The sequence below is a fragment of the Dromiciops gliroides genome, chromosome 5 (assembly GCF_019393635.1).
Source record: "Dromiciops gliroides isolate mDroGli1 chromosome 5, mDroGli1.pri, whole genome shotgun sequence".
In the NCBI taxonomy this organism is placed as follows: Eukaryota; Metazoa; Chordata; class Mammalia; order Microbiotheria; family Microbiotheriidae; genus Dromiciops; species Dromiciops gliroides.
The window spans coordinates 215,919,659-215,942,803 of record NC_057865.1 but is presented as its reverse complement, the minus strand read 5'-3'; the positions used below and the strand labels follow the sequence as shown (position 1 = coordinate 215,942,803).

Genomic DNA, 23,145 nt, shown 5'->3' with positions numbered 1-23,145 from the left:
TCTGTTCCGAGAACCCCATATAAATGGAACCTTAAATCTGGCAGTTATAGGAGAAACTGCAACAGAGCAAGGAGCATCTATATGAGTGTTCCTACAGAACCTGCCACTGGTAGTATTTTTGGGGTTTGTTTATGTATTCATTTATATAAGCAAGGCTTCCCAGTTCTTCCTCCCTGAGATCTAAGTCTTTGCCGTGACAGAAGTGGATCCATGATGAATCCCATTGGGAGGGACCGTACTAGACGTCACAAGCTGGTGACTCCTTCAGCTGTGAAGGCAATCATCTCAAAGATTGAAGAAGCTCAGCTGAAGCGAGCCCAAGAGGTGAGGAATGAAATAGGGAAGATAGAAAGAAGCTGCTTTTTCTATCACCTGATATAGGTTGGGGGTAACCCCAGCCTCTGATATGTGGGCTTGCTGGGGTAGATCCAGAGATCCTAGATCTGAACCCTCAGGGTAGTCTTGTCATGACCTAAGCACCCAAGACCTAGGTAGGACATAGGAAGGTCCAGCCAGAGCAGATATCTTTCTGGACTTATTTCACAGTAGATAATGTGGAAGCAGATTGTCCTCCTGAGGCAGGAGGAAGAGATACATAGGTGTGGGACAAGAGATCTGAGAAATTCTTAGGAAGAGGACTGAGAATAGGGTGATGAGGAAAAAATCCAGGGCTACAAAATTATTTTAATGGTGGTTCATGGAGAGCAGGAAGGGCACAGAGTACTGATCCTATGTTATGTCTGTTTCAGTTTCCTGCACAGGATTCTCTGAGCTAATTCAGATCAGAATGAAACCTAAATTTGTAGACAGTACCTCTGGGATCTTTCCTGACAGGGTAGCTCAGAATGGGGGTGGGGGGTGCTCCTAGGGCCTCATTTTCCCCAAAGGGAAATGAGTTTCTAATTATTCATTCCCTCAGAGATCCTGGGAGGAGAGGCATCCAGAGCCCCACACCAACCCCAAGTGCTGAAGAATTGGTTGTTGTAAGTCCCAGTGTGAATCCTTTCCCTTCCTGCCCTGGCCTATAGGACATTTCTATCCAGCTCTCTGACATCTTGGGCAATGTCAATGGTGTCATCAATCGCTTCCAAGAAGATTTGGGATCAGATTTGAAAGAAAGGAAAAACAGTCAAGGGGAACAAGAGAAGGGCAAGAAGAGGTTTGTCTTGCTGGAGAAAATAGCCTCTTTCTCAAAGGCTGCTGAGACAAAGGAGAGGAGCCTCTATGAAATCCTCAACTGGATGAGTGACTGGGGTAAGGTTCTGGTTTAGGTGGGTCTAAGGTCTTAAGGATGGCATCCCCATTGTCCTCATATAAGGGTGTAATCACATGAAGCTAGTGTCCCGAGAGAGGTCTCATCCACTTATTAATGTCTTGTATTCCACTTCACTCCCCCTCCAAGGGAATAAAATCCTATGAAATTCTGGAGTCCTTGGATCCTGCAGCCTCACCACCAACAGTGGACAGGACTGTTGCTGTCAGTGTCTGTCTCTTGGGTCTATTAGCAGGACTGACCATTCTGAACCTTTTGCCTCTTTTTCAGGTGACAGTTTGTCTTATGAGACCAAACCTAAGGAGAGTAAAAAGGAAGGTGACAAACAAGATGAATGGGTGGAAGTCATGGAGAGGGCGCTGCCACTTTCTCTCATTGCCACGGAGGGTGGCATTGAGTCTTTGATTTCCCTTTGTTCTAATCTGATCGAAGAGCAGAAGAAAAGAACACTAAGTGAGTCCCACATACACTGGGACTGGGTGGATGGGGTACAGAGGGTAAGGGTATGGGGTATTGATCTTCATAGAAACTAAAAATTTCCTGGTTTGGTTTGAATTGGTGGGAAATGACAGGCCAGAAGACCACAGATGCCCATCTGGCCTTCTTTTGGAGGTAGAGAGGGCTATCAGAGATGGAGAAGGGGCCCCGTTTTCAGGGTAGAGTACCTCTGGGGGTTGCAGTTGCTATCCCTGGAGACAAGGGATCAGGGAGAAGAAAAACAAAGGAAAGAGAAGATGGGCTGATCATGGGTTTTTTCCTTGCTCTTCCTTCCTTCCTTCCTTCCTTCCTTCCTTCCTTCCTTCCTTCCTTCCTTCCTTCCTTCCTTCCTTCCTTCCTTCCTTTCTTTCTTTTTTTTGGTGAGGCAATTGGAGTTAAGTGACTTGCCCAGGGTCATTCAGCTAGTAAGTATCAAGTGTCTGAGGCCACATTTGAACTCAGGTCCTCCTGAATCCAGGGCCAGTGTTCTATCCATTATGCCACCTAGCTGCCCCTTCCTTGCTTTTTCAATGGGTGGAGAAGGGGGAGGTAGGAGGGAGTGAATGTACATCAACACACAAGATGCCTATGGAATCTGAAGGGCTCTCTCCTGGAAGACTCCAGGTGTTAACAAGAGTTTTCTTCTTGGTCCCCATCATGCCCCAACTCTCATTTAGACCAAAGTCCCAACAGAATTAGATGGGAATTGGGCCCAAACAAATACTAGAGAATCATGCCAACTCTAGATGGCATCAAGAACACATTTTCTTCTATTTCTCTGTTCTGTGTAGAGCCCAAGGGCAATTTCTGGAAAGCCTGGAGGGAGAAGCTTCTCCATAAATCTTCCTCTCTACTTCAGCCTCTGAGCCCAGAGCAGATGCTTGAAGATGAAAGTACCACAAATGCAAAGGTAGGTGAGGTCCAGGCCATGCTTCAGGAGCTCTTGGACTCCGCCATATTCAACAAAGGAGAAATCAAGGCCATCAAGTACATTTCTACCATGGTAGAAAACCTTAATCAGGCCTTGAGCCTTCAGTTTCAAGAAAACCACAAGCTGGAAACCCAGTACAAAGTCCTAGAAGTAGAGATGTCAAAAGAGATGAATAAGCAAAAACTCCTCTTCCAGAATGAGCTCCAAGTCCTTGAGGATGTGAAGAACACTCTAGAGATGCAGGTCCAAGCATCGGAGCAGAAGTACCAACAGCTTCTCCTGGAAGAAGCGACCGTGAAGTACCATTTGCAGATGGGTGGAGGTGACAGGGATAGAACAGACTTCACCGACTTTGTTTCTAGGCCCCTAAAATCTCAGGTCTCTAAGAAGACGAGCCTCCCCACAATTGAAGAAGCATTAGAGACAGAGATGGAGCAGAAACCTGAGGAAATGAGTGAGCAATCATTCCTGAAAGAGGGGGAGGAAGAAGAGCAAGAGCAGGAAGTGGCGCAGCTCTTTCCAAACACCCTGACGAAAGATAGGGATGTCAACATGAGGAGTGACCGCATACCCTTCTTGAAGCAGCTACTTCCAAAAATAAGCTTGTACCTCGAGGACTCAGAGGACGTGGGCATCCATGCTGAAAATGCCATAGACTCCAAATACAAAGCCACTGCCTTGAAACCCGCAGGCTGCAAAGGCACAGATTCCATAGTTTCTGAAGAAAGAAAAGTGGTAGCTAAAAGTGCAGTCTGGATTGATGAAGAGGATTCCGAGTTACCCAGAAAGACCCCGGGAGCCTTGCCAGCCAAGATGCCTCCTGAAGAGAAGACAGACCTCCTGCAAGGCGAGCAAGCAGACGAAGAGAAGCGCTGGCAGCAAAGAAGGAAGCAGTGGCAGGCAGAGGAGAAGCGGTGGCAGAAGCAACGGAAGATGTGGGAACAGCTGGAAAGGCAACACAAGGAGAAACAACGGCAGTGGAAACTGGAGGAAGAGGAGCAGCTAAAGCAGAAGCAGCAAGAGTCTTTTAACCCCAACTTGCTGATGAAGCAAAGAAAGGAGCTAGATGAACTGGAGCAGAGCAAGGAGCCTTTTATGTCCTTGTCACCATCTGCAAGGCAGGGGCCAGAGGAAGTAGCAAACCTCATGAACAGGGTGTACCAGAGCCAGCCAGCAGTGGGGAGGCCCCAAGCCCCTGGGATCTATGAGCCCCAGCTGCCCTCTGTTAGTACCTCCGGATGCCAGGGGCCCTATCAAGGATCCACGAAACTGGAGCCCTTTCCCTGCATTGTGATGCCGGTCAGATCCTTTCCCTGTCCCTTCCCTAGTAAAGCTGGCACTCCTGGAAGACTGACCTCTCCACTGAAGGAGAAGAGGTACAGGGTGGATGTGCAGGGCCAGAGGAGGAACTTGTTCCTCTTGAATGAGGCTGCTGAGACCTTGGGCCTTCCTGCTCACCTGCACAGCCTGGCCCGGAAGCTGATCATCGAAACGCTTCACATAGACATCACCAGGTTTGGGTACCTGAGCCAGAAATATAGCACCTATAGGACGTTCCAGTGCATAAGGTAGGTGTATTCATGAAGCAACAGGAGCTGAGCTGGGGAGATTTTAAAAAAGTGTTTTTTGGTTTTTTTTTTGGTGAGGCAATTGGGGTTAAGTGACTTGCCCAGGGTCACACAGCTAGTAAGTGTCAAGTGTCAGAGGCCAGATTTGAACTCAGGTTCTCCTGAATCCAGGGCCGGTGCTTTATCCACTGTGCCACCTAGCTGCCCCTGGGGAGAAGATTTTGCAGAGAAAAAGAGGAAGAAGTCAGGGAAAGGGGCTGGTTATTTAGGTGGTCTGGAGAGGAAAGAACTTTGAGAGGACACTCCAGCTTCATAAAATGCCTCCCTGAGAGAAGGCAGAGAGTGTGACCCAGGGAAAGGCCCTGGGGATACCCAAATAGACTTAATCAATCAATCAATCAATTAATCAGTCAATTAATTGATTGATTAATTATTGTTCATTTATTCTTTTGAATTTTTGAGTTTCAAATTCTTTTCTTCCCTCCAGTCCATCCCCCACCCATTGAGAATTCAAGCAATATAATATTATATTAATTGTACATGTGAGGTCATGTAAAACATCCAAGTAGACTTTAGAGAAGATACCTTTTACTCTGGGATCCTACTCTGGGCAGCCAAGTTAGCTTCCTAGAGGGATTATCAGATCCTCTTCAGAATTCTGCCAGGGAAGGGGCAGCTAGGTGGTGCAGTGGATAAAGCACTGGCCCTGGATTCAGGAGGACCTGAGTTGAAATCCGGCCTCAGGCACTTGACACTTACTAGCTGTGTGACCTTGGGCAAGCCACTTACCCCCCATTGCCAAGCAAAAGAAAAAAAAAATTCTGCCAGGGGACCTTTGCATTTGGTCTGGGGGGTGGGAGTGGGAGTGGGGTTCGTCTTTCAGAAGTATCTTTTTTTTCTGATTCTTTTCTTTATTTTTTTTTCCTTTTTCTTTTTTGCAGGGCAGTGAGGGTTAAGTGACTTGCCCAGGGTCACACAGCTAGTGTCAAGTGTCTGAGGCAGGATTTGAACTCAGGTTCTCCTGAATCCAAGGCCAGTGCTTTATCCACTGCGCCACCTAGCTGCCCTGATTCTTTTCTTTAAACAACAGCATTTTAAAAATAATTGCAAGGGAATCCTAGGAAACTATCCCAACCACTACCTTTCCTTCTACCTCTCTATCATCCCATTTCCCCTCTCCCTATCCCCCAAAACACTGGGAAAGGCCTCTGGTTGCAGACGTTGGGATTTGAGCTGAGTTTTATTGTTGTTGTTTTTTCGGGCAGTGAGGGTTAAGTGACTTGCCCAGGGTCACACAGCTAGTAAGTATCAAGTGTCTGAGGCTAGATTTGAACTCAGGTCCTCCTGAATCCAGGGCCAGTATTTTATCCACTGTACCACCTAGCTGTGTTTTTTAAAAGAAACCTGGAGAAACCCCTTTCTCCATTGAACTCCTTCCTGTTTTCTCTTCCCAGGCAGGATGTCATCAACCACATAGAAGCCAGCCAAAAAACTGGGAATGTCGATGATGCCCAGAACTTTTATATCTTCCTCGAAAAAATAGAGAAGTGTCAGAGCCGCAGGCTGCAGACCTGGACAGAAAAGCAGAAAGTTCTGGAACAGGACCGAGGAGATTGTCTGGAGCAAATGATGTCCTTATTCTCCCAGGTGGGTTCTGATTTCCTGTTACCTCCCCAGAGCTTTGGGAGCAAGAAATGCCAAGTAATGCTGAGGCCAGGAAAACATTCAGCTGGGGGGCAGGTAGTTGATGTAGTGGATAAAGCACCAGCCCTGGATTCAGGAGGACCTGAGTTCAAATCCAGACTCAGACACTGACACTAGCTGTGTGACCCTGGGCAATTTACTTAACCCTCATTGTCCTGCCCCACCCCCCCAAAACAAACAAAAAAATCATTCAGCTGGGAAAATGAGGTGTGACTAGAGCTGATGGATAAGGAAGCATGTTAGAGCCACCTGATCTTGAAGGGAGCTCTGGGTGATGAACTGGATCACATCGAGAAGGGGGTGACCAGGATGTTGGGAGGATTGAAGACCATGCCTCTTAAGGACTGGTCTGAATGGAACTGTGTAGGACAAAACAAACAAAAACTAGTTAATACAGAGTTGAAATCCAAGCTAAGGAGATAATAAGATAACACCTCACTGTCAATGTCGAAATCACCATGTCCATGCAAATTACATTCCATAAAGATTGAGAAGATGTTAGTGTTGAGCCACAGTGATCTTTGAAAGGTTATTTAAAGAGAATGGGGGGGTGCCTAGGTGGCGCAGTGGATAAAGCACTGGCCCTGGATTCAGGAGTACCTGAGTTCAAATCCGGCCTCAGACACTTGACACTTACTTACTAGCTGTGTGACCCTGGGCAAGTCACTTAACCCCCATTGCCCCGCAAAAAAAAAAAAAAAAGAAGAAGCAAAAAAAACCAAACAAAAAAAAAATTAAGAAAGAGAATGGGAGGAGAGAAGAATTGTTGAAGAACAAATGTCATTATCTGAATTTTCTTTTTTATTCATTCATTCATTTATTTTTAGACTTAATAGTAGTATATTTTTTCCAGTTACATGTAAAGATAGTTTTCAACATTTGTTTTTTTATAAAATTTTGAGTTCCAAATTTTTCTGTCCCTCCCCCTCCACAAGACAGCAACTAATCAGATATAGTTTATATATGTATAATCATGTTAAACATATTTCCACATTAGTCATGTTGTGAAAGAAGAATCAGAACAAAAGGGAAAAACCTCAAGAAAGAAAAAAAAACCCAAAGTGAAAATAGTGTGGTTAAATCTGCATTCAGATTCCACAGTTCTTTTTTCTGGATGTGGAGAGCATTGTCTTGGATCATTGTATTGCTGAGAAGAGCCAAGTTTATCACAGCTGATCATCACACAGTGTTGCTGTTACTGTGTACAATGTTCTGGTTCTGCTCACTTCCCATCAGCCCACTTAAGTCTTTCCAGGTTTTTCTGAAATATGCCTACTCATTATTTCTTATAGCACAATAGTATTCCATTACATTCATATACCACAACTTGTTCAGCCATTCCCCAATTGCTAGGCATCCCATCAGTTTCCAATTCTTTGCTACCAGAAAAAGAGCTGCTATAAAAACATCATCTGAATTTTTTTAAAAAGGGAAAGGAATGGAGTTCATAAATTTTGGGCCAGTGAGTTTAACTTAATTCTAAACAAAATTCTACATTGTCTCACTAAGGAGATGGTTAGAAAAGGAAAGAAAGATTTTAGAAGTTGGCATGGTTTCATCAATAACAGGTTATGCCAGGGGGGCAGCTAGGTGGCGCAGTGGATAAGGCACCAGCCTTGGAGTCAGGAGGACCTGAGTTCAAACCCAGCCTCAGACACTTACTAGCTGTGTGACCCTGGGCAAGTCACTTAACCCCCGTTGCCCTGCCAAAAAAACAAAAACAAAAACAAAACAAACAAAAAAAACCAGGTTATGCCAGACTAACTCCATTTCCTTTATTGAGAGAATTATTAAATAAAAGTTGAGGGGAATGCTGTGGATATAGTTTACACAGACTTCAGAAGGACATTTGAAAAACTCTCTCATGCTCTCACTTTCAACCCTTTGCAGTCTGATGTCTGATCTCATTTCTCAACAGAAACTATTCTCTCCAAAGTTGCCATTGATCTCTTAATTGTCAAATCTTACCAGCCTTTTCTTGATGTTTATCCTTCTTGACCTCTCTCAAGGATTTAACACTGTTAAACACTTTCCCTTCATGGATGTTCTATCTCCTCTGGGTTTTCATGACTGTTTTCTCTTGCATCTCCTCTTACCTGTCAGATCATTCTGTCTCTGTGTCCTTTGCTGATTCATCATCCACGTCATGCCTGATAAATAAAGATGGAATGCAAGGCTCTTGTCATGGGCTTTCTTCTTTCTTTCCATTCTTTCACTTTGTAACTTCATCATCTCCCATCTCTATTAAATCTCCCGTCTTGCAATGGTTTATCTATCTTATTGGTTTTTCATAAAACCAGCTCCTAGTTTTATTTATTCGCTCAATAGTCTTTTTTTTTTTTTACTTTTAATTTTATTAATCTCACTTTTGGTTTTCAGGATTCCTAATGTGGTGTTCAATGAGGGATTTTTTATTTGTTCTTTTTCTAGTTTTTTTTTTAGTTGTATATCTAGTTCATAAATCTGTTCTTTCTCTATTTTATTGATGGGACCATTTAGAGATAAAAAATTTTACCTAACTACTGTTTTGGCTGCATCCCATAAATTTTGGTATATTGTCTCATTGTTGTCATTCTCTTTAATAAACTTATTGATTGTTTCTATAATTTGTTCTTTGATTCACTCATTCTTTAGGATTAGATTATTTAGTTTCCAAATAATTTTTAATATATCTTCCCACTACCCTTTATTGAATGTAATTTTTAATTGCATTATGATCTGAAACGGATACTTTTAATATTTCTGCATCCCTACATTTTTTGTGAGGTTTTTATGCCCTAATACATGGTCAAAATTGCTTTTTAGAATGTCTGGACAAATTCTTAGTTCCACTAACAGTGTATTAATGTGCCCATTTTCCCACAGCCCCAACAACATTTGTCATTTTCCTTTTTTATCATCTTTGCCAATATGATAGGTAGGAACCTCAGAATCGTTTTCATTTGCGGTTCTAAAAAATGAGTGTTTTGGAACATTTTTATATGGTTGTTGATAGCTTGGATTTCTTCCTTTGCCAGCTGACTGTGCATATCCTTTGATCTGTTTGGGAAAATGACTCTTGTTCTCCTAAATTTGAATCATCTCCTTAAGTATCTTGAAAATGATATTTTTATCAGAAAAAACTTCCAAGATTTTTTTCCAACTATTTCCCTTAAAGGAGGAATATTTCAGGGCAGCTGGGTGGTGCAGTGGATAAAGCACCAGCCCTGGATTCAGGAAGACCTGAGTTCAAGTATGGCCCCAGACACCTGACCCTTACTAGCTGTGTGGCCCTGGGCAAGTCATTGCCCTGAAATATGTGTGTGTGTATATATATATGTGTGTGTGTGTATAATATATATATATATATATATAAATAAATAAAATTTCCTGGCTGCATCTAGGGGTTGTCTTGAAGACAAACCCAAATTTGAGAGTTCTTCTAAACTGATAAGGTAGACTTATTGGACTGGAAACTTTGCATGTTACTTTATGAGTAACCTCAGTTTAATAGTTTAAAGATCTGGCCTTTCAGAGAGAAGCAGAGATGCAGAGTAGCATCTTTTTTTTTTTTTTGCGGGGCAATTGGGGTTAAGTGACTTGCCCAGGGTCACACAGCTAGTAAGTGTTAAGTGTCTGAGGCTGGCTTTGAACTCAGGTACTCCTGAATCCAGGGCTGGTGCTCTATCCACTGCGCCATCTAGCTGCCCAGAGTAGCATCTTTTTTGTTGAAAGAAGAGTACCACACAAGAGGCCTCTGAATCTAGAGGAATAGTCAAAGTTATAGCCACTTCCTAATATCAGAGTGAGTTATTCAGACAGTGCAATTTGATAAGAAAGGAGATTGACATCTAGCACCTCCACAAAGCATTTTTCTTCTAGAGAAGTATAAGCCCTCAAAGTAAGTACCATTTGGCTGAATTTCTGTATGAGTCTTTTGGGAGGGACTCCCTGCAATGTAGTTTTTGCTTATGTATTGCTTGTTTCATAGCTCCAAAATCCAAGCCATCAGGTGACACAAGTTTCAGAGGTTCATTTTAGGACTATGAGGGAAAAATATTGATTCACTAAAATGTGAGTGATATCCCATTGACAACCTCGACTTCAGTCACTTCCAAGGGGAACTATGTGCTTTCCGTTTCTGATTTGAGGCTTCTGTGAGTCCTCTGCCGGTTTTATGAGTTGAAATAAAGGCAACCATTCTCTACTGAAATGCATTTTAAAATTAAATTTTAAAAAATTTCAGCTCCAAATGGGTATATGATACCCATTATACATAGGAAGTTGTGCAAAACGTATTTCCACATATGCTATGTTGCAGTGTGGGTCAGGGTGGGGGGAAGCAAGAAAAATAATGAAAGTGAAAAAAATATGCTTTGAGGGGCTTCTAGGTGGCGCAGTGGATAGAGCACTGGCCCTGGAGTCATGAGGACCTGAGTTCAAAGCCAGCCTCAGACACTTAACACTTACTAGCTGTGTGACCTTAGGCAAGTCACTTCACCCCAATTGCCTCATCAAAAAAAAAAAATATGCTTTGAGCTGCACTCAGAGTTCAGCAGTTGAGCTGCACTCAGAGTTCAGAGGTGGAGAGCATTTCTCATCATGAGTCCTTTGGATTTGGAACATGGATCACTGTATTAATCAGAGTAGCTAAATCTTTCACAGTCAATCATTGTTACATATTGCATACAGTGTTTTCCTAGTTCTGCTCACTTCATTCTGTACCAACTCATATAAATTTTCATATACGTCTTCTCAGGTCCTTATATGCATTTGCTACCTCAAGTGGTTTTATGGGAATTGAGAACACCTGTTAGCCACATTGGTGGAATCCTAGATAGGTGCTATTATTTAGAGATTTCCTCATAAGTAAGGGGGAACAAACTATTATTATTATTTTTTTTTTTTTGGTGAGGCAATTGGGGTTAAGTGACTTGCCCAGGGTCACACAGCTGGTAAGTGTCAAGTGTCTGAGGCCAGATTTGAACTCAGGTCCTCCTGAATCCTGGGCCAGTGCTCTATCCACTGCACCACTTAGCTGCCCCTGGGGCAACAAACTAAAAGAAGAAAATTAACTTTTGGGGTCAGTGCCTGATCCATTGAGCCTGGAGTCTTAGGGAGGCCTAGGCAATGGATTATATTTATCTAAGTGTTTGACCCTGCTTCCAGTTAAATTGCAAGCTTGCTAACGTGGGAATGCTTTCCTTTACTTGCTTTTGTTTTTTTGTTTGTTTGTTTGTTTTTTCTTTCCTTCACTTGCGTATCCCCACCACTCACATCTAACAAAGTTGCACATAGAAGATTTGATGAATACCTGTTACGCTAAAGTGAATTTTTCTACAAGGCCTCAATATCTTTCAAAGCATTGCAAAACTGATGCTTGTTTCCAGCTTTATCCATTAAGTGCAGCTGCCTGCAGCATTCATCACTGGTCTTTTCCCTTTTAATGAAGCCTTTGAAACCTCCATTTACACTTTCTCAATTGCTAGTGGGTTATGTTAACATCACTGGTCACAGGCTAGCCTATCCCAAGCCCAGGGTCAGAAAGCCACAGAAGGACCAGGGAGACTTCATTTTGCATTTTCTCTGTCCCCAATCTGTGAGAGTAGGGCAGTGTGAAGAAAAACAAACTCCAGGACCATCAGCCACTATATAACCAACAGTTGCTTGCATTGTTGAATAAGTCCCTTTTCTGTATTTCAAAGAACAAAAAAGCACCTTCCTCTAACCTAACTATAGGATTTATTAATAGCATTAAAACACCAATGGAAGATTGTTGAATCGTCTCAGTTGTGTCCAACTCTTCATGACTCCATTTGGGGTGTTCCTGGCAAAGATACTAAAGTGGTTTGCCATTTTCTTTTTTTGTTTTGTTTTGTTTTGTTTTTTACAGGGCAATGGGGTTAAGTGACTTGCCCAGGGTCACACAGCTAGTAAGTGTCAAGTGTCTGAGGCTAGATTTGAACTCAGGAACTCCTGAATCCAGGGCCAGTGCTTTATCTACTGCACCACCTAGCCGCCCGGTTTGCCATTTTCTTCTCCAGCTCATTTTACAGTTGAGGAAACTGAAGCAAAGAGGGTTAAGTGACTTGCCCAGGGTCACAGAGTTAGTAAGTGTCTAAGGCTGGATTTGAACTCAGGTCTTCCTGACTCTGGGCCTGGCACTCTATCCAATGAGCCATTTAGCTGCACACCAATAGAATACTCACTAGAAGGAGTAGTGAACTGATCTAGCCATTCTGGAAAAGCAATTTGGAACCATACCCAAAAAGCTATATCCCAAAGAGATCATAAAAGAGGGAAAAGAGCCCACATGTACAAAAATATTTATAGCTGCTCTTTTGTGGTGGCAAAGTTGGGGAATAGCTAAACAAGTTGTGGCATATGAATATAATGGAATACTATTATGCTATTAGAAATGAACAGGCAGATTTCAGAAAAACCTGGAAAGACTTACATGAATTAAAGCCAAGTGAAATGAGCAGAACCAAGAGAACATTGTACACAGCATCAATAACATTATGTGGTGATCAATTGTGATAGACTTAGCTCTTCTCCGTAATACAATGATCCAAGACAATTCCAAAGGACTCATGGTGGAAAATGCTCTCCACATCCAAAAAAAGAACTATTGAGTCTGAATGCAGATGTAAGCATACCATTTTCACTTTTGTTGATTTGTTGTTGTTGTTTCTTCTTGTTCTTTTTTTCTTTTGTTCTGATTCTTCTCTCACAACATGACTAATGTGGAAATATGTTTAGCATGATTGTAATATATAACCTCTATCAGGTTGCTTGCTAGCTTTGGGAGAGGGGTAAGTGGAGGGAGGATGGGAGAAGAATTTGGAACTCAAAATCTTACAAAATGAATGTTGGAAATCATCCTTTTTTCCCCTTCTAATCTTTTTATTTATTTATTTAAATTATTTTTCCAATTACGTGTAAAGATTTTTTTGAGTTCCAGATTTTTCTCCCATTTTCTCTTCCCTCCCCCCTCCTGAGGCCAGCAAGCAATTTCATATAGATTATACATTACAAGCATGTTAAACATATGAACATGATCTTAACATGTAATTGGAGAAAGTAAAATAAAATACTACTAAAAAATAGAATACTCACCAGATGAAAAAAAAATCAAGGGGACTTGAGCTTCCACCTCCCCATTATTCTTAGGTCTCAGTCTTGTTTTGCTTCACCTCCCAGAAAATCCTCTTGGTTTGGAAACTACAAATCAATTTAAAGTAGCCAAAGGGGTATTATATTAAGTAAACAAAGGGAAGCAGGAGTCTTTTGCAAATGCACCAAACTAAGATAAACAGACACAGGCATTTTTGAATATACCAATTAGGAAAAGGTTAAATAGGAATGAAAGTCGGGGTTGATAGAGTTCCTTTGACTTTGGGGACTGAACTCACAGATCATTCTAACTATTTTTTGTTGAATGACTAGATGACTGAGTCATTGTGAGATTTCATTTCTCTAACTCTCCAACAAGGACATACTCTGTCATTTTGTGTGTCAAGATAGTCTCAGGCTTATAGAAGAGGTGGCATGTGCCGCATAAATCTTAAATTACTGTATAAATGTCAGTTGTGGTAGTAGGGGATCATGTGTGATCGAAATATCAGATCTGCACTCGCAAAATCATGTGGTGGAGGCCTTCTGGCCAACAGTGATCTATTTCTTCGAACTCTGACTTCCTAGAGTGTATTTTATCACTTAGTTACATATCATACTATATTCTTATATGTACATATGTATAGTATATCGTATTGGGATGTGGCATGATGCAAGGAAACAAATGTTGGATTGTGAGTTTGAGAAATTGGGTTCAAATCTTGGCTACTCTATCTTTTATCTATGTGACTGACCTTGGGCAAATCATTTTATCTCTTTCAATTTTTTTCATAGATATAACAAAGGAGTTAGAAGAGATGACTTCTCTTCCATCCAGTTCTAAGTCCTATTTTTCTCTGTTGTATGCATGCTTGCTTTAGACTCCCAACAAGATTTTAGTATTATCAAATTGCAGAATGTTAGATTTGGAAGATACTCTAGGGTTATCTAGTCCAATGTCCATATAGATTCAAGTGGCAGAAAACCAGGACTCAAACATGGATCTTCTGACTCAAAGTCCATTTCTCTCCTCAGTATATCATGGGGTCTTCCTTGAGCACAGGTAGTATGTATAATTCTATTATAACAGCTTACATTTATATACTGCTTTCTGGAAACAAAGCACTTTACATCATTTACTTGATTCTTACAACTATCTTGTGAGGCAGGAAGGACAAATCTTATCATCTCTGTTTTATAACTGATGAAACTGAGGCTCAAAAAGAGAGATTTGTTCAAGGTTACCTAGCTAGTGATAGAAGTGGGACTTAAACCCGACTTGGGACACCTTTGCTCATTCTACTGCACAACACTATCTCCCCCAGCACCTAACTCAGAATTGATCACATATTATCAGCCCTCAAAAAGTTACTTACTGAATTGAATTCTGAGTAATTTACCTTTTGCCTTAGAAGTGTTGACATCACAACATTACATCATGGTATAGAAGCGTACCTCTACTACAAGTCTTAATACTCTGCAATTTACCCCCACATTATTAACTAAGGGGCTTATGAAGGGTTCTATAAGGGTCCCCCATCTTATCCTACAACCGCAAACCTAGCTCAGGGCTGGGCATGCAGTAGCCCCTCAACATTTGTCAATTATTTATTGATTCTCTTGCTTCCCTGTCTACAACTGCACTTAGATCCTATTTCCCTCATATCCATTCTTTTTATGTCTAGATCCTGAGAAATGTCAACACCCTTGAGGAGAAACCTGTTATCCTTTCTGCCTTTCCCCTCTCCTGACAGCCTGTCTCTGCCTTGTTCCTTTAGCTCCGAGGGGAATGGGATCTGAACCTCAGCACTCCAATTCTCATAGCCAGCCCAGAGAAGCAGAAAAAAACCGCAGCAGTAGCAGTACCAAAGAAATGCATCCATTTCATCAGGTCTGGCAGAACACAACTCAAACAGTCCCTGATGGTGAAGCATCGAGAGTGTCCTGAAGTTCTGAAGATTGCTCGGTGGGCAGAACCGCTACTGGCAGGACGGTTTGACTGAAGGATGGAGAAACTGGGATGAAATAAGCCTTGGGGGCTAACAAAAGGTTTTCTCCGGTCCCACACATAGCCATGCAGAAGGAGACAGAGTGTAACCCTCATTGATGTGTGAGTGGTTTATCCTCACCTCCACTGCTGCGAATGGTTCCAAGTTGCTGACTACCCAGGCTGAGAAGGGAGTATGTATGTGCATACTTCTAATCTAAGATCTGAGCATGAACTTGGGTACATTTCAGGCTATCAGAGTAAAAGAGCAATGCTGTGTGGATGGCAGAGTCCTCTCCACTTTAGTATCAACAGTTGACAAATTTGCAAACATTTCTGTCCACAGGTCCACCTTTCATTCCTGATTTAATTATTCCCACCTAGGAAGAAGACAGGGAAAACTGGTCCCCTTGACTGCCACACAGTGTTGGGCCATTATATGCCCATCTCAGGGGTCCTCAGCTCCCATGTGGTCAACTTAGTCTCTGGACTCACGTCCTACCTCCTATTCAGTCTCTGTTTTTTGAACCTTCCCAGAAAACTAAGCAAGACCCACCCTGGGGAAAATTGAGTGCATCTCTTTCTCTCTAATTGTACATACAGATCTGGGGAAGGGCAGGTGTGGAGAAGGTGAAGTGGGGCTGATTCTCTTTGGTTGGGAGGGAAAATAAGACCAGGAAAAGAGTTTTGCTTTCATCTTCATCTCTCTTAATTCTCTTAGACAAAGAGGAAGTGAGATAGAGGCTATCTGGAAGACTGATGTGTCTACCTCCAGTTATCCAGTCCAAAAGAAGACCCCTGCAAGTGTCATCTGGTCCCAGATTGGTGGGTGCCCAGATTTTCCTCGGATGATGGACTTAGATGTCTATCCCTCCCACCACAAATGCCTGAAATCCCTAAGAACAAGGTGAGACTCAGAGGTTTTGTGGGCTAAGAGTGGTCAGCTTCACCAAGGACAAGAGCTAGAATGTAGCAATTATTTTTCTATCTTTCTTTCAACCTTTCATAACTCATTCAATTATATTGAATAGAGCTGATATTGGTTTCCATTTGCCAACCATTCATTCATCTGAACATGATATTGGTTTTGTTTTGTTTTTGTTTTTGTTTTGTGGGGCAATGGGGGTTAAGTGATTTGCCCAGGGTCACACAGCTAGTAAGTGTCAAGTGTCCGAGGCTGGATTTGAACTCAGGTCCTCCTGAATCCAGGGCCGGTGCTCTATCCACTGCGCCACTGAGCCGCCCCCCCGAACATGATATTGGTTTTGTTGTGCATATTTTCGGTCTTTAGAATGGCATAAAAGTTACATTACTTTGGGCTCCAGCATTTTTACAATTCACAATATAACTTTTTTGCCCTTCATACTTGCTTCATCATACCTGTAGAGAGAGCTTGGGTAGAGGGGAAGGGTGTTTTGGGCAAAGGAGGGTGATACAGATCTAGACCTAGTCTGGACCTGTGATTTCATCATGGTATGGAAACTGCCTCCACCAGAGCACATTGATAACTTCTCTGTCACTCGTTGTCTTCGGCAATGAGAGATTAAGGGCTTTGCCCAGGATCACACAGCTGGTATGTGTCAAAGATGTGACATGAGCCCAGGTATATCTGACTCCCAGGCTGACCCTCTATCCACTCTGTCGATTGCTTTTCTAGACAGCATAGAGAGGTTATAAACCATCCAGTGCATCTGAAGGTGGGCCTATGCTATCTCTAGTGCTTCCGTTTCCTTGCTGCTTCTAGAAGGTCCTTCTGGGAAATAGGGGGTGAAAGAGTAGGGTTTAGGTTGGTCAATGGCTTCTCCCTTCCTAGCATGCTTTCTAGGAGGCCATTTGGTTTTCCCAGTGGAAAAAACTAGTCTTCTTTCAACCCCAACTGTTTATATCACTTTTTTGGGAGAACTCCAAGCTGTTTAAATATAAGCCATCACATCTGCACATGATTGAGTCCCAGTCTGGGATCACACACTCCAATCATGTGTCACAAATCAGTGATCTTAAATATACATATACTCATACACACATATAACCCTCATTAGTCCATTCTAAAAAAATTGTGTAATGGGTAAGGCTTCCTTCCTCTCCTGTTGACCTCCCTTCCTCCACTGTCAGGAGCTACATCCCTAACCACTCAACAACCCTTCCCACTACCCCCTTACCCCCACTAAAGCACTTGCTTTGTACTCTACCTGGGTCAACTCTTGAAGGCGAGGGGGCGATAAGCTCTCACAACTTCCCCATCAAAATCTATCCTGTGTCTTATTTCCTTAGGCTTAACACTGTACTGGGGTCTCACTTAATTAATTTGATAAACTAATTCAAATCAATGGGTGCTGAGTTAATGTTGCTCCCAAGTAGCAGTTGTAATTTTTCAGCCTTCCCTCACTTAAAATCCAATTCAGTGCAAGTCATGACATCACCTTTATGTCATGGTCCTCTTTGAGAACAAACAACAAAAAACAATTGAACATGGAAGAAATGCTATTGGTTGTGGTGATTAAAAAGGTTCAAGAGACAGTTTTAGGTAATTTAATCATTTTATTAATAAGGCCAGCACATTTATTAATGAAAGGATAGTCATTTGGTCATCTCTCTTAGACCAAAAACCCCATAGTTTATATGCCTTTTGAAGAGTAGGTGTTCCTGAGGGGTACCAATCAATTCTGATTTGTTAACACAATTGGAGGTGGGCTATATTAAAATGAGGGTCTTGGTCAGAAAAAGCTTATGGAATAGAGGGGAAGATGGGGAAAGAGTGGGAGACTGAGTGAGCCTTACTCTCATCAGAATTGGCTCTAAGAGGGAATAACATACACACTCAAGTGGGTATATCTTGCCCTGTAGGAAAGTGGGAGGGGAAAGGGATAAGGGGGGAGAGGTGAAAGAAGGGAGGGTAGACTGGGGGAGGGAGCAGTAAGAAGCAAAACACTTTTGAGGAGGGATAGGGTGAAAGAAGATAGAAAATAGAGTAAATATCAAGGGAAGGGAATAAAATAGAGGATAATACAGTTAGCAGTAGTAACTGTGAAAGAAATGATGAGCAATGCTATCAGGACTTATGAAAGAAGCAATCCATCTACATCTACTTATGGTATCTGAATACAGATTGAAGTAAATTTTTTTTGTTAGTTCCTCTTTCTAAAGTTATTTTGTCTGTTTTCTTTCACAACCTGACTAATGTGGAGATGTTTTGCATGACAGCACATGTATAATTTATATTGAATTGCTTGAGTTCTTAGGGAGTGGTGGGGAGGGAGGGAAGAAAAGAATTTGGAACACAAAATTTTTAAAAAACAATGTGAAAATTTGTTTTTACATGTAACTTGGGGAAAATTCTAAATAAATAAATACATTTAAAATAAAAATTTTAAATTAGGATCTTGGGGTATGTCACCTGGGTCACCCAAATCTTGGTCAAAGAGATATGAATTTCAGGGGGGCAGCTAGATGGTGCAGTGGATATAGCACTGGCCCTGGATTCAGGAGTACCTGAGTTCAAATCCAGCCTCAGACACTTGACACTTATTAGCTGTGTGACCCTGGGCAAGTCACTTAACCCTCATTGCCCCGCCAAAAAAAAAAAAAAAGAAAAGGAAAAAAAGAGAGATATCAATTTCCATATCACCCACCTTAAACAAAAGGGAGGATCAACACTTCCTAGACCTGTCTGAGTAAACACAATGAGCAGGAATACACCCATTAGCTCAAACTTAGAATTTCTTTTACTATCTTTTTAGGTCTTGGCCTGGGTAGATCTTTAAGAGATTCCCCACATGTTGGTTTTTGGATGAGGAGGGAGAAAAGGGGAAAAACCTTGGTCCTGATTTAATAGTTAAATACAAGAGAGAAATATTCATTTCTCACATGGTCAAAGGAACGTGATGCCTAATGATGAGAGAATGCCAGGCAGAGGCTAAAGCAGTGGAGGTCTTGTAGGGCAGGGGAGCCTTTTGGTGCTCCTCAAATCATCCCATATATAGCAGGTGATGCTTTATCACCTTGTGTGCTGCCACACCCATATGGACAGAGCCATAGACAGGTGTAAGCATAGCTCATTTGAAGACTGATAAATAAGAGGGTGAGTCATGGTTTACACATGGACTTGTGCGGAAGTTGTCACTGCTGAATATTAAATATAGTTTTCATACCCATCCTGCTACAAGATAATAAACATGTCAGAGACATCAATAATATCTCCTACAATGTGTTCACCCAGATCAGAGAAGTCTATTTCTGCCTCTCTTACCAGAAGTAGGTACCTCACAAAAACCAGATCAGAGAATGGATAGGAAAAACATAATATCAATTTAATATTTTGTCCCAAGAAGAAATATATAACACATGATCATATGGAGACTCCCCTCCCAAGAGGGAAGCTCAGGGGACTCCCTATTTCTGAAGGTATATATGGTTTTTGTCCACTGATTACAGGGTGTTGTCAGTTTCGATAGCACAATGCAGAAATCAACCCAGAAGCAAAAAACAGTTTAGCAATTTCAATTTTAACAAGTATGGAGGAAATATAAGCATCGTGATATGGTTTGGTAAGAATGAGGATGCCCAGATGTTATCATAAGATAGGGACTTACCATCCTGAGGGAAAAGAAGTCACTAGGTAGGGTCTTTTATCTGTTAGCTATCTGGGTTCAGTTTGTAGTTCAGTTGAAGGACATTTTGCTCCTATTAATGCAGGGTTTCATAAAAATACTTTTACATAATAAGGTACCTCCATCAACTCCAGGTGATCCATATATTCATTCATATTAACATCACCAACAAAATAAATCTTTAATATTAAAAAATTCTAGTATGTGGGAAACTGGATGAGAAGTGTGGGAAAGAGATTGGGTAAATGAATAAGCAGGAAAGGAAGTAAAAACTGAGTAGGAGAGCATCCATTGTCTTGTCCACTTCCACCTATGTGCTCTGTGCCTCCCATTCCATTGTGACCTTCCTCCCCACCCCTTCCTCTTTCATTTATCAGACCTCTTTGCCACACTTCGTTTCTTGAGGCTCTCCACCTACTTTTGATTCTTGGGGAGTCACTGGTCAACAGAGTAACCGTAAGAGGCTGGTATCATGACATTTGGCAGGTTTCATTTCCAGGCCAAATGGGATTGCTGCTGTGAACCTAACTCCCAGGGAGGCTGGTCAGAAGGGGTCAGGTGGGCAACAGAGCTCCTTTTTTTTTTTTCTTAAACACACCATGCTCTCCCTGAGTGGACCTCTCCAAGGCCTTTTTGGAAGCTGTATTTACTCTTTCAGATCACCAAGCAGTTTCAAAAGAAAATCCACCTTGGACAGAGACAATGAACTCATTCATGAGGAGTCAACTGAATCGATGGCTGAAATCTGAGCTAAGAAAGGAATGTGGATAGAGATATTGGATAATGTCTGAGAGATGCCTCTTCCTTCTCCAATCTCCACCCCACCCACTCTGATCCCCTAACCTCCTCAAACTTCATCTTGTACATGCTTAATGAATAAAATAGACTTCTATCATTTTCTTTTCTTTTTTTTTTGGGGGGGGGGAGGCAATTGGGGTTAAGTGACTTGCCCAGGGTCACACAGCCAGTAAGTGTTAAGTGTCTGAGGCCGGATTTGTAATCTATTTATTTTATTTTCCATTTACATGTAAGGGTAGTTTTCAACATTCATTTTCATAAGATTTAGAGTTCCAAATTTTTCTCTCTCCCTCCCTCCCTTTCCTCCCCCCTCCACAACATAGCAATCAGGTTATATATGTAAAATCCACAAGTGTTCTTTTTTTTTTTAAATTTAAATTTTAATTTTTTAATTAATAAAGTATTTTATTTTTTTCCGTTACATGTAAAAATAGTTCTCAATTTTTGTTTACACAATCTTTATAATTTCAGATTTTTCTCCCTCCCTCCCCTCCCTCCCCCCTCCCCTAGACAGCAGGTAATCTGATATATATATATATATATATAACCTATATCAGTTCACAGCTCCACCAACAATGGATTAGTGTTCCAATTTTCCCACAGCTTCTCCAACATTTATTATTTTCCTTTTTTGTCATTTTAGCCAATCTGATAGGTGTCAGGTGATACCTCAGAATTGTTTTAATTTGCATCTCTCTAATCATTAGAGATTTAGAGCATTTTTTCATATGGGAATAGATAGCTTTGGTTTCTTCATCAGAAAACTGCCTGTTCATATCCTTTGACCATTTCTCAATTGGGGAATGACTTGGGTTCTTATAAATTTGATTTAGTTCCCTATATATTTTAGAGATGAGGCCTTTATCAGAAGTACTGGCCTCAAAAATTGTTTCCCAGCTTTCTGCCTCCCTTCTAATTTTGGATGCATTGCTTCTGTTTGTACAAAATTTTTTTAATTTAATGTAATCAAAATCATCCATTTTGCATTTTATAATATACTCTATCTCTTGTTTGGTCATAAACTGTTTTCCTTTCCAAAGATCTGATAGGTAGACTATTCCTTTCTCGCCTAATTTACCTATGGTATCACCTCTTATGTCTAAATCATGTATCCATTTTGACCTTATTTTAGTATAAGGTGTAAGATGTTGGTCTATGCCTAATTTCTGCCATACTATCTTCCAGTTTTCCCAGCAGTTTTTGTCAAATACTGAGTTCCTATCCTAGAAGCTGGAGTCTTTGGGTTTATCAAACACTACATTACTAGTGTCATTTACTACTGCATTTCCTGAGCCTAGCCTATTCCATTGATCTACCACTCTATTTTTTAGCCAGTACCAGATAGTTTTGATGACTGCCGCTTTATAGTAAAGCTTCAGGTTTGGTACCGCTAACCCACCTTCCTCTGAATTTTTTTTCATTATTTCCCTGGATATTCTTGATTTTTTGTTTTTCCAGATGAATTTTGTTATTATTTTTTCTATCTCTATAAAATAATTTTTAGGTAGTCTGATTGGTATGGCACTGAATAAGTAAATTAATTTAGGCAGTATTGTCATTTTTACTATATTAGCTCTGCCTATCCATGAGCAATTGATATCTTTCCAATTATTTAGATCTGATTTGATTTGTGTGAAGAGTGTTTGGTAGTTGTGTTCATAGAGTTCCTGGGTTTGTCTTGGCAAGTAGACTCCCAAGTATTTTATATTATCTACTGTTACTTTAAATGGAATTTCTCTTTCTATCTCTTGCTGCTGGACTTTGTTGTTCATGTATAGAAATGCTGATGATTTATGTGGATTTATTTTAGATCCTGCTACTTTGCTAAAGTTGTTAATTGCTTCAAGTAATTTTTAAGTTGATTCTCTGGGATTCTTTAAGTATACCATCATATCATCTGCAAAGAGTGATAGTTTTGTTTCCTCCTTGCCTATTCTAATTCCTTTAATTCCTTTCTCTTCTCTGATTGCTAAAGCTAACATTTCTAGGACAATATTAAATAATAGGGGTGATAATGGACATCCCTGTTTCACCCCTGATCTTATTGGGAAGGCCTCTAATTTATCTCCATTGCATATAATACTTGCTGATGGCTTTAGGTAGATACTGTTTATTATTCTAAGGAAAGCTCCCCCTATTCCTAAACTCTCTAGTGTTTTTATTAGGAATGGGTATTGTACTTTGTCAAAAGCTTTCTCTGCATCTATTGAGATAATCATGTGATTTTGGTTGGTTTTTTTATTGATGTGGTTGATTATGTTAATCACAAGTGTTCTTTTTATCAGTTCTTTCTATAGGGGTGCATAGTAAGCTTCCTCATTAGTTCCTTGGGATTGTCTTGGATCATTGCATTGTTGAGAATAGTTAAGTCATTCACAATTGCTCATTGAACAATACTGTTGTCACTATGCACAATGTCCTCCCAGCTCTGCTAACTTCACTATACATCAATGTTCATTAGTCTTTCAAGGTTTTTCGGGAATCATCCTGTTTGTCATTTCCTGTAGCACAAGTCCATTCCATTACAATCATACCGCACATCTTTTCCCATCATTCCTCAATTGATGGACATTCCCTTGATTCTCAATTCTTAGCCTTCACCAAGAGTTGCTATAAATATTTTTTGTACAATTTTCCCCCTTTTCTCTTTTTCATGATTACTATTGTTAACTGTATCCCTTCCATCCTCTTCCTTTCCCCATGAT

The 23,145-nt window shown here is 41.1% G+C and overlaps 1 protein-coding gene across 1 annotated transcript; it reads left to right on the top strand.

Annotated features, from left to right (window-relative positions):
• Nucleotides 1-213: 213 nt before the first annotated feature.
• On the top strand, nt 214-20,510 carry FAM186B (family with sequence similarity 186 member B). Its single transcript, XM_043967642.1, has 8 exons — nt 214-324; nt 1,029-1,254; nt 1,544-1,726; nt 2,542-4,249; nt 5,704-5,896; nt 14,827-15,014; nt 15,757-15,942; nt 20,301-20,510. The coding sequence occupies exons 1-8, from the start codon at nt 214-216 to the stop codon at nt 20,389-20,391; spliced, it is 2,886 nt and encodes a 961-aa protein (XP_043823577.1). The 3' UTR covers nt 20,392-20,510.
• Nucleotides 20,511-23,145: the final 2,635 nt, after the last annotated feature.

Excerpts from the sequence above, each read along its gene's own strand:
- FAM186B (XM_043967642.1), top strand. The coding sequence starts at position 214 with ATGAATCCCATTGGGAGGGACCGTACTAGACGTCACAAGCTGGTGACT. Across the intron at positions 1,727-2,541 it reads GCAGAAGAAAAGAACACTAA|AGCCCAAGGGCAATTTCTGG; the intron begins GTGAGTCCCACA and ends TGTTCTGTGTAG. Across the intron at positions 5,897-14,826 it reads TGATGTCCTTATTCTCCCAG|CTCCGAGGGGAATGGGATCT; the intron begins GTGGGTTCTGAT and ends TTGTTCCTTTAG.